General features: G+C 33.3%; 1 protein-coding gene and 1 long non-coding RNA gene across 2 annotated transcripts in view; both read left to right on the forward strand.

The window, feature by feature from the left end:
• LOC111709477 (midnolin homolog) overlaps window positions 1-8,291 on the forward strand; it is a 19,093-nt gene extending 10,802 nt beyond the window's left edge. The window contains exons 3-5 of the mRNA XM_023483183.1: window positions 5,589-6,293; window positions 6,713-6,995; window positions 7,223-8,291. Of these exons, the coding sequence (XP_023338951.1) occupies window positions 5,589-6,293; window positions 6,713-6,995; window positions 7,223-7,464 (1,230 nt within the window). The 3' untranslated portion in view covers window positions 7,465-8,291. The remainder of the gene's footprint in view (window positions 1-5,588; window positions 6,294-6,712; window positions 6,996-7,222) is intronic.
• A 1,357-nt stretch (window positions 8,292-9,648) lies between these two features.
• Window positions 9,649-12,374, forward strand: LOC111710937 (uncharacterized). The gene is made up of 2 exons (XR_002767160.1): window positions 9,649-9,793; window positions 12,271-12,374. It is a non-coding gene; the product is annotated as an uncharacterized LOC111710937 (long non-coding RNA).
• The last annotated feature ends 13 nt before the right edge of the window (window positions 12,375-12,387 follow it).

Consider the following 12,387-nt stretch of genomic DNA (forward strand, 5'->3'; position numbering starts at 1 on the left):
TATATATATATATATTATCCATATACTATATATATATATTCGAGGTTCAGGGTCGGTCAGGCAAACTTGAGTACTTGTATCTATCCATTCAATATATCTATTTCATATTTGTCTACAAATATATCCTGTATCTATCTATCTAACTGGCCTGATGTATCTACACCTAAATGTAATTACTACATAATTTAGGACCCTGGACTCGAATATATTGATGTTATATATTCTGCATATATTATGTACAGAAATTTATATATTGTATACGCACCACATAATATAGCTGCAATTAGAAAATTCAATTAATAAAATATAAGGAAAAATTTTACAGGGCAAATAGGGAAAATTAGATTGTTGTGATTTTTTCCCCGAAAATTGTTAAATTCTTAGATTTTATATCAATATAACTAAGTCGCACATTTTTAAGAACCCCCACCCACCCATAGATATGTACTTCCAGGTTTGCCTGTACATAACATTTTTTGTACTATCCTTATTCTCTTCCTACACGTTATCTTATGGCTAAAACCGGTTTTAAGCTTGAACCTTTCTCCTCGCAGCTTGTAATATATGGAGAGAAATCGTTGCATGGGGTTCAGATACTAGACACACTAGATACTAGATACTAGAGGTGGGGTCTTCATATTTTGACTGCAGAGTGAAATAACTCCAGAACCAAACATAAACATCATTTTAATTAAATTGTACCAAACCAAATATGAACGCTATAGAACGAACTAATTTTACCCAAACCAAACATGAACTCCTCCATCTTGACTAAATTAAACCAAACAAAACATACTCCTCCATTATGACTAAATTAAACCAAACCAAATATGAACTCCTCCATTTGTCGAAGACGAACAAAACCAAATATAAACGCCATTTTATCAAACTAAATCCAAAGCAAACATGAACTCTTACATTTTAACTAAACTGAACAAAACATTAACATCAGTTTACCTGAACCAAACCAAATAAAATATGATTACAGTTTAACTAAATCAAACCATACAATCCTATTTATTTAAAACTATGTTTGAATTTGATCAAACCAAACCAAAAAGTTGAAAGTTAGAATTCCAAAATTCCAATTGTTCAGAATCCCAAACTTATGAAAAGTTGGAGAAAAGGAAAATTCGGATAAAATTATAAACATATTGTAGACAACAATGCTAGCGGATAGACATTAGACATAGACATATAGACAGAAGTCGGATTAGAAAGATAGATAGATATAGATTGAGAATGTTCACATGCAGTTGTGAGAGAGCAGATGATAGGAAAGAATTTTTTTTAAAAAATCTACGAATAATTGAAGGAAAAAGTTAAACATGTTTGATTCCCCTCTCTCTATTCTCTCTATTCGAGGGGGTGTTTCCACTGTTGAATGTGGATATATTTATGTTTAAAATAATATTTATAAAAATCATATTGATGTCCCAGCAGCAAAAACCCTGTCTGAATATTTAAGCGTCCATGAGCACAAAACAATCTCTGTTTCTCTCCCAGAGTTATTCAAAATCTCAACGCTATTCAAAATTTTACTTTTAAACAAATTCGCTTTAAAGTTTCAATTAAAACATTTCCTCTCAATATGAAAGAAAATGAATCATAAATTCAAATATAAACTTATTCAATAAAATAGAAAGTTGTACAGCTGTATAGAGTATACAGTGTAAAGACTCGCGGATTTTCGTCAGAAAACTCGTAGATATTCGTTCAAAGTACATATAACAATTACATGATGCAACATTTGATCTATTGGCGAAGGAAACCATAGGTTTACGGTTCTGGTTGATATCTAGAGGGTTCAGGTTCGGATACAGGTTCTCCGGTAGGCCTGGACAGCCAGGTTATTCAACCTTACTCAGGGTTCAACACCCATACTAGAGTATCCATCCTAGATACCTTTACACAGGTCTCAGTAACAATCCTTTGCCCTAAATTGTTGCATAAAACATAGAATTTCAAGGTTCACGACTTAGGGAAAAATTTAGGGGGGGGGATATGTTTAGCTAAATATTTGTACTCTCGACGCAGCTGTTAAATCGGATAATTGTGAACACAGTTTTAGTTCTACAACGTTATTCTTATATTTCAAAACCATTTAAAATTTCAAAACCTATAGATTGATAATTTCGATGCATTGCATATTAATAATGATTTACTTTTAAATTTCACTTTTTAGGGTATAGTTTATTGTTTAGTTAGTTGGATAGCTGGATAATTAGATAGTTAGGTAGTTAGGTAGTTAAGGTAGTTAGGTAGTTAGATAGTTAAGTAGTTAGATAGTTAGATAGTTAGATAGTTAGATAGTTAGATAGTTAGATAGTTAGATAGTAGGAAGGTAGATCAGAATAAGTATAGATTGAAGATAGAAGTATAAAAAGAAATGGAAGAGGGAAAAAAGACCCCCCCCCCCCGGACATATTCCTGTATACGCCCCTAAAAGAAACCTTGATAGACATTGTAAACTCTCTTCTCCCATCCCCCTCAGCTGTATACAGCTATAAAGATGTAAAGTTTAATTTTTTACTTTAATTCTAATTCCTCGGCTGCCTATTGTTCAATGATAAAGTTCGTTGGTAGATATAGGACAGGGAGGGACTAGGTGCACCTGACAATTATTTGGTTCAAAAACTTGAATTGTTATTCTTTATCTTACCTAGATTAAGCCCAAAAACATTGAGAAGGTATTTTTCGGTATTTTTTAGATGCTGACTTGGGTTAGATAAAATATGAATACACAAATAACCGAGATAAATTTTCAGAACTTTTTAGATGGAATAATAGGTAGATAGATAGATGGTCCTATAGATAGATAGATAAAAAATATGCAGATAGATAGTTAGGTATAGTATAAATAGATAGATAGATAGAGTTAGGTATAGAAAGATTGGTAAATAGATATGTAGACAAATATTAAAGATAGATATAAAGATATATATCCATAACGATATAAGTTGGTAGGTATGTAGTTAGTTAGGTAGTATATTTGCTGAATTATAATAGGCAGTTAGATAGATAGATAGATAGATAGATAGATGGATAGATAGATAGATAAGGTTTGAAAGGTTAGATTAGAAAGTGCAGAGGATTCACTCAAATGCCAAACTCATGTTTCGACATATTTAAAAATTCTAAACATCCCAAACCTTCATATTTTATCAATATTTTTATAATAACATTATCCGTAATCTTTTGCTTTATTCTGCTACCACATTATTCTAGTAAATTCAGTAGATTTAAGTAAATGCGGGAGAACATGAGAAAATGTTCGAATTTGATATGAAAAGTTGAAGCAAGATTTCGGCTTGAAATATATAGGCCTGTAGCCGAGCAGTGTACATAGTCTCTATCCTGTCAATAACCGTAGTAGGGCATTGCCTTCCCTCGGTCTGACCTCCACTAATATTCCTGAATCTAGAATCTACAGAATGCTCCCCCGCAGGGGTGAGTACCCGCAACCCTACAGCTGGGAATAAACCGGTCTTATTACTGTATTAACGGAGTTCAGATTCTTGGGGGTATTTATTTATGTATACATTATATAGATAATAGATAAAATTTTTATTTAAAATCTACATTGCATCATTGTGTTTTTTATTCATTGGATGACACCCCCCCCCCCTCTTAACCCTCCTTATTCTTACACCAACCCCTCTTTCTGTTGTATTAAATATATGATTTAATGGATTAAGACTTGAAATTCACCAAATAACAATTATATATGAAACATGGTCAAACTGAAATTGTTTGTGTAAACAGACATTTTTAGATAACTAAATATTATTAGACCTTAGTTATTTTGTTGATACGAATATATTGAACAAGTTTTTAAGCTCGACAAGTGTTAAAACGTCTACTAAATTACCTTAACTTTTTGTTACAGTAATTTATACAAACGAACTGTTACGTAGATTTCATTTCTTAAATACTAGTTAATTTTCACTGTTATAAAGTTTCATATCTTTTGTGTTTTAACTAAACAAATTGAATATGGCTTCTATCTTGAAAACATGACAAAGAGAAAATATAAAACTAGAACAAAGAAATCAAAGCACAGTAAAGTAATATTGGCCGGAAAATAAAGTATACTCTATTTCCAAAAGTATGAAGTTTTGCAAAAAAGTATTGAATTTAAAAGTTTTATCTTTGTCTTCTTATTTCTGTAGGTTTCGTTTCTTGATTATTATTTCCTACCTAATTCATGATTTTATTTTTCATACTCCGAGTACATTTTGATTTTGTATTTTGTGTTTTATACAATAAATATTTACTCTCTGCTATATATATACAATTTGTACTGTTCCGAATTGATATGAATAATGAAGAAGCAGTGCATTGTGTTGTATTGTATACATATGTATTGTATATGGTATACAGATATACACTAGAAACTTATTGTAAAATAACATTTTTCTTTTTTATAATGCTTACTTGTCATGAATGATTGTTAGGTTTAATCTTGTTTTTTAAAAGTTTCGGCAACGCTATGGGTGCGGTGTTCAGTAGATTTATATAAATACATCACGGGATTTCAAGCTCTTTAAACCATTCAAAATATGAAGTATTCGTTTTGGCAGTAGCACAATAGGCTTAATTGTTGCAACAAGATGTCTGAGAATATATTTTTTCTTTCTTGTAAACGCATTTTATAATTGAAGTCATTTTTTACTTAATTTCTCAAAGGTTTTATTAAAATTTTTATATTAACATTTTTCTTTCTTTTCTAATGAATATAAAATATTTATTGCTTCTAGTGCATTATTTTCCAATGAATTGAATAATATAATAATGTGCCGAACCACGTGAATACGAATAAACTTAACAAATAAATAATTGCATAAATGAATAAATGAATAAAAACGAACCCAATTTGAAAATTCTTGTTTGTTTTATTTTGTTACCCACTTTAAGAAGCCTTCAACAATCCGATATGCCTAACCATTTGAGAAAGGGGAGAGGGGGGGGGGTTGAAAGGTTATTTACCTGGTTTAGGGGGAGGGGGGGTTAATTTCCCAGCATGAAGGGTTAACTGACCCCAGCAAGGGTTAGATGACCCTAAAACCAAACCTAGTTATATAATTTATTCCATCCTGAACATTCGACTCAATTTTTCTGATTTAGAATTATTTTTTAATAATTAGAAATTTTATGAACACCCTTGTTGGTTGTTGTTGGTGTTGATATTTATCAAATTCTACATTTTCTTATTGGATGTATTTATCAAATAAATGGTCCTTTCTTATGCCTGAAAGAGCTAAACAGGTTGCTAAAGAATAGAAGAATTGTTAATTTATCAAAGATTGTATCTTGGTCTTCTACCAAATCTACTCTCTACTTTGAACACAAGTTTAGGCAACAAGCTCTGTTGTTCTTTAAATGATGAACAAAGTTATAAATTTAAAAATATAAAGAGATTATTTTGATGGTTAGAAACCGGTTTGAAGACTAAGGTGTGAGGTATGAGTATTCAGATCTGAATTGAAAGTTGGGATTTATTTGAAACCCTAGATATTTGATCCATCAGAAATATTCAAGTAGAGAGAAATTGTAATTCAGATTTTTAAATTTTTATTTCTTTTTAGGTGAATGACTTCCTTTCCGGTTCAGCACCTTTGAATTTGACAATGAGGCTTGGTGATCATATGATGTTAATTCAGCTCCAGCTCTCAACGGTAAATCAAGTTTCATCATCGAGACGTAAATCCTCATCCATTCAGATATCCTCTTCTAGTCCTCAATCATCCTCGTCGTCTAGAAGCTCATCTTCACACTCATCCTCCTCTTCTACACACTCCGCCTCATCCTCTCAAACAGCCTCCTCCCACTCTTCCTCCTCCTCCTCCCCTTATTCTATCTTCTCCTCCTCTTCGAGTAAATCCACCAGTACACCGTCTTACACTCCCTCCGCTACACACACACACGCCGCCAATCACACTCCCTCCACAACACACACATCCTCTGCTCCACGCACACCCTCCGCCTCACACACACCATCCTCCCAGAAGGTCCGTATACCTCTTCTCAGTCCCGGAGGCCTTTACTACAGCCCTGAATCCCTCCCTTCATCCTCCTCCGCCATGGGACCTCCGCCACCCAGACAATCCTCCCGGTCTGCGGCAGCTCCCAGCTACGAGCCTCCATCCAAGAAACCAAAGCTTGATACTCGAGCACTGGCGGAGGCGAGTAAGAATCTAACCCAGACCTTGAAACAACTCTCCTCCGAAGTAATGACGACAAAACCGGAGCATAGACCTACTCCCGTCCCACCAACTAAACCAAAGAAAGAGGTAGGTCCAGCAATAAAAAGTAGTTTTCATCAATCTTAACCTTTATGTACTCCGTAATGCATTATCAAACGGGTTTAAAAAGTTGGGATGTCTGGCTAAATTATAACTAGTTATTTAACTTTACAGTTTTTGTATGTTCAAATTCTATCCTTTATTTCTTAATTATTGATTCTTTTCGGTTTTGGTATTTTGTTTAGTTTTATAAGATAAATATTCTTTATCATTCTTTCAAGTTATCTCTTGTAATAACTGAAAATAATAATTAAAAATAATGACTTTACGTAAAGATAAATAGTAAATGATTGAGAAAGGGCTTCATGCATGTCGACTCTTATTATGTCTTAATACATAATAGGAATAAATAAAATAATAAAAATTAATAATAATAACCAATTTATTTATTTATGAATGTTTTCCAGGAAAAGAGTAGCAGGAAGAGACGAGCAGGAACAGATAGCAGAGGCGCGATTATAGAATCGATGCATCATCACGGGAAAGGAGTCTATTCTGGAACATTCTCAGGAACCCTTAACCCTGCGCTTCAGGACGCGAACGGTCAACCCAAGCGCGACATTACAACCATTGTGCACATTCTTAATGATTTACTGTGCGCGCAATACAAGGCTTACAGCTCTGGTAGCAGATCTAGTAGACATAGAGAGAAAACCTCTACACAGACTTCTGATCCTAAACAACCGTTTGGTAAGATTTTAGTTTTAAAATTTGATTGCTTAACGTTATAAAATGATAAGAATTTGAACTATTACAGAGATAATTATTAATTTATGACAAGAGCCTCATTTGTCATCTAATTGCTCTTAGAAAAGAAGAGAAACCCGTTCCATCCTAAATTACAAATCAATAGTTTTATTTTTTAATACATAAAAGTTATACTTAAAATTTCTCAGAATGAAATATTTTGTTTTTAGACTCTACCCCCGACCCCAGTGAGCGCGAAGTGCTGGAGCAGCAGTTAAATATTACACGTAGTAAAATGGAAACTCTCAAGAAGATTATGGAAGAGCGGAGAGCTAAACGTGAGGCTCGGAAGCAGGCTCAGGCCCGCCCCTACAGCACTGCATGGTCCGTCAAGTCTGAAAGTAAACCTGTCGACGGAGAGGAATCAGAGAATTTTATCTCCGTTGAACCTGAACCAGTAACAGTGCTCTAGGAGGCGTAACACGTGATTGCTCCGAGACCCGGAAAGAATCTTCCTGCTCCGGGATTAGTTGGTAAACTCTAAAATCTGGAGACAGGAGCCAAAACCTAAATGTTATCCGCCTTTGTGACTAAATACAAGCTTGAGTTAAATCTTATTTATAAGACTTATGGTTCAAAGTAGGATTAAAGATACTCCAGTGTTAGATGCGTTAACCTTCTAAAGCTAGTTTCATCCAGCATGCAAAGGTTTTCTATGCAGTATGGAGTGCATTGAACCATGTGCTGCGGTCTTAGAATTCAACTCAGAGATTCTGAGACTAAAATGTTTTACAGCAAGGTTTCGAACCAGACTTGGGAGCAACGAACTCAGTGCTTTGGGATTTAAGTCATCGTAAACCCGAAGCAAAGTTCTTTGCTTTGCCTTGTGTTTTAAATACTTACTGGAGCATAAATCTACATCGGAACATTAGCCTCTCTTGCTTCGAAGCATCGGGTCTTAGAAGCATTGAACCCCACCGCTAGAAATCCTCTAGAATATTACAGACTGATAAAAATCCTTAAACTAGACTTGGAAAGTTAATGATAATTCTGAGTTTGTTTAAACCCCAGCTAGCCTGTTACCTACCTAAAATACTGTTAAGTTATATAAAATCTAGGTTAAAATATAGGTCTGTGATAGCTGAGTTAAACACTCTGCTTGTATTGCCCCCCGCAATACTTAAATTCATACAGTTCTTTGAGAAGCACGGCCACCAAAGCGGCCGGTTGGCCTTTGTCGGAACATTTTCGTCCATGATCGACGATTTTTTATGCTTTGACTGCTGCTACAGGCTTCTTCTTGTTTGTCTAAAGACTGAACTTGAGACATTATCTCTGAATGTTTATTAGTGAATATTATCATAATGTATGTTAATTATCGTCTAAGTTCTTGATCATGGTTCCGACAGAAATCCTTCAGCCTAATTTAAAATAACTGAACTAACCATTCAACAATTTCTTTCCTCACAAAATGAAATTAAAATAAATAATATTCCATAACTAATACCATAAAACTTATTAGTAAATGGAGCGACTCAAGACACTTTTTTGTTTGTTCCATGTATATCTAGAGCAGTTTTTATCATGTTTACCAAAACGTCCAGGATACACACTTTTTACTCTCTCAGCTGAATAGTGACCGCTTATCAATATTTCAAGCGTACTTTCATAAACAAAAATTTGAACATAAAACTATTCCTTTAGACTTGCTGATTCTTATCTTCAAGTTTTGTCGGATATTTATGCTTAAAAGCTTGTGATAATATACCGTCTTTCAGTAGCTTTATTAAAACCTGTACAGACTTAGTACATGGTTAGGCGGGTCCAAACTGCATAGTAAATTGTTACAGATGTACTTAAATTGTACAAATATTTTGTAACAGATTCTACAGAACCGACTTTTCATGGAAGACGCTTGAGAGAAAATCCGCGACTATGTTTGAATCTCCAATTTTCAATGCAATCCAACATTAATCCTATTATTATACAAGTATGGAGCATTTTCCGTCGGAACCGACTCATCTGTCAGATATTTTTGTTCTCTCGTAACACTTTATAAGTGTTTTATTTGTTCGCTGTCGTAGAATTATAAATTCTGTAATCAAACAGCGTAGTGTTGTATCAAAATTTATACCGAGTGAGTCGTTTATAAGGGACCAACCGGGGGGACTGTTGGGAGAATTTCAGCTGAAATCTTGAATTGTCGTCTTAACATTCATTCTGCTAAGTGAATCAAATCACTTAGAAGGTCTTAAATCAGCTGTTTTTGTTCGGCAGCCCACCTGTGTTTAGCTTTGTATGTGGGCACTGCATATTTTAACATTTTCATGCAGTTGCTTGCCAATGTTTGGGATGTTGTAAGGTAGTAATGTTCAGGCTGAATTTAGACTGCCTTTAGTATATATATATCTATGTATATTTGTAAATATATATACACGTATATATCCTATCATTTAATTTGTATTATCAACATGTAATTAGATCAAATATAAATAGAAAAAAATATTTAGTTTTTTCTCTAACCTATTTATTGTTGCTGTTTTTCTATATTTATTGGGCTTTGTTCTTAAGTTTAAAATTTATTCAAAGTATAGGTTATCGGTGAAGAAAACATGCGAATAGAATACAATATTACAATAGGAGGACCGCGCTTAACGGTTGATTTTGCAGATTGGCTTTGAAGATTAAAACTTTACAACGGTACCCTTGAAACCCAAATCTGATCAAAAATGTGGAAGAAAACGTTGTTTTTTCAGACTCGAAGAAGATTATTTTATGGAGAGCGTGCATTTCGGTTCACTGTGAGTATGAAAAATTAACGTGAGTTTTTGTCACTAACTCAAATGTTCTACTCTCTGTGAGTCTGTGCCTTTGCAACCTGATGTGTAAATCTTTAATATTTTAAACTTAAATTATTTGAAATAACAGAATTCATAGTTAAAAATATCTTCGACACGACATTGTGATGCAATTTAATAGGGATTTGGAAAATTAGAGTTTGTGGCAAAGACTCAATTCCTTTCGGTAACGCTTTGAAGCCCTACCAAGTTTCAGCTTTCTACAATAGCTCTTTAAACCAAGGACAAAAGACTCGGCGACACTTTAAAGTAGGCCCGATCTGAAAAATAATGTGTAAGTGGCATCACTGTCCGAAGGCCCCCTGAACACACGAATATCATTATGAGTATAAAGAAACGAGTTTTCTTTCTTGTTCCATTTCCTTCCCTTGAGCCCGACCTCGGGAAAATGTTTTTATTTAAACAGTCCGTGGCCTTTCTCCTTGTCCTGACCTCATTTTTTTTGTGCTTTTTGTAAATAAATTTCAGCTTAGTAACAAGCCACCTTTATTGCAGGCATTCATTTGAAGTAGTTTTAATTCGTAAATAAACCTGAATTTGGGTCAAATCGACCATAAACAAATTATGTTTTTATTTTGAACAATTTTGTTGATTAAAATTTAAAAAAATATTCACAAAATTCTGCCAAAACCTTTAGCAAATGTAAGGGAAAGATTATGTAATTTTACAGACGGGTATCACAGGTTTCTGACAATTAAAAATAAAGCCAGTAAATGTTTTTTACTTCCTCTGTAAGCTGATTTTTAAAACAAAGAAACAAAATTCCTATAGAAAATTCTTTGTTTAGTTAATACTCAGACTTTCTGCACATCCAAATTCCAAGCATTTATTACGTAAATTTCTTTGCGGATTTTAAGAAAATTAGAATGTGAAATTCAGTTATATACTTTTTGTTTGTCATTATATTGTATTTCTATTATCATAAAACAGCTGTTATGTCAATTTAAATTGATATCAAACGGACAATTGGAAAAATTATATAAAATGCAAAACATAATTCTGAATTATTGACAAATGTTGACAAATCAATGAGAAATGAGCCAGTTTTCAATAAAATTAAATATTAAATTTAACATGATTCATGAAAAAAATTATTGAAAATTTTGCAACAGAATTCAAATTTTCCAGCTTCCCGGTTTCTCTATCTACAGATGTACTTAAATTGTACAAATAAATTAAAAAGAATTAATGTCACATTCTTCATCATTTATTTTATACTGCAGACATTTCAAAATTAAATTGAGCTACGTCGCTAAACAACCTATTTCCGGTTCAAATTTGAACCACCGATTCAAAGTTAAGGATTCAGGAAGGATATGAATCGGTGATTTATATTTGAACCTGCGATAGGCAATTCAGCAAATTCAATAAATAATAAATAAAGACCTTTTATTACTTTCTTTTTCTTACAGTTAATGTTCCTTGGAACTGCAAAGTTGATTCTTTCTTTAGAAAATTATCTAGTAATAATTCAAAGTCTCATGTCATAGAAATGGAAATAGGACGCAAAATTTAAATCTTTTATGTTTTCAATAATAACTCCTAAAATTGAAGAGTTGTTAAAAAGAATAAAACTGTTTTGAAATTTTAACATGACAAAGTAAATTTGGTTTTCTCATTCTTGTGCATAAAATCAAAACTAGAAGCGCTACGAGGTCACAAAGTTGTTCCAGTGATGTCACATAAATTATATTTTATCCTATTGCAATGTATACTGTAAATATTGTCTGTCACACTGAACAGTAAATACGAAAAGGCAATATATTTTAGCCCATGCGGAGAAATAAGTGTTATACAATTCTCACAGAGTTTTCGATGGGTAGATCTGATGCATGAGCATTAGGATTTCTGCAGTGTGGCACTATCTGTGTCATTTCTGGGGTTGTATTTATGTATTCATATTAAATCTGTAAACTGGAAAATTAAGTAATTAAAATAGAAATTACAATGTTCTTGTAACTTTGTAATTATTTATGGGACCAAGTGCACCAACAAAACACTTTTGATGACATCAATACCATTTTTTAAAATCCACTCCAAATTATGAAATCTGACCTTTTAGTTAGAACAAGATTGTTAGGAGTTATTACAAGATTGGTTGGAGTTAGAACAAGATTGTTTGGAGTTATGACAAGATTGGAATTATGACAAGATGGTTTTGAGTTATGACAAGATTGTTTGGAGTTAGGACAAGATTGAAATTATCACTTTTGCATTGCGGCTTGGTTGGCGGTTATATGTTATTAATGGACCCTTGCATGGGTCCAGTGCCAAGGGGCACTGGACCCATGCATTAAGGGGGTCCAGTGCCCCTTTTCGGTGGCACTTTTATTTATTATTATAGAAAATTTATCCTTTTATTTTTAATTTCTAATTATGCGAATTCTTTGCACAACCGGATTTTAATTTTGTTTGTACAGGTGATCTGCTCCAGCCACTTCAGAGTTCCATCAGTCCGGACCTTTTGAAGAAAAAGAAAATATGGTCTGTCATCGGCTTATAATTATTAAAATTTAAACTTAAACTGGCTTTATTTT

This window comes from Eurytemora carolleeae, unplaced genomic scaffold (genome assembly GCF_000591075.1).
Source record: "Eurytemora carolleeae unplaced genomic scaffold, Eaff_2.0 scaffold58, whole genome shotgun sequence".
NCBI lineage: Eukaryota > Metazoa > Arthropoda > Copepoda > Calanoida > Temoridae > Eurytemora > Eurytemora carolleeae.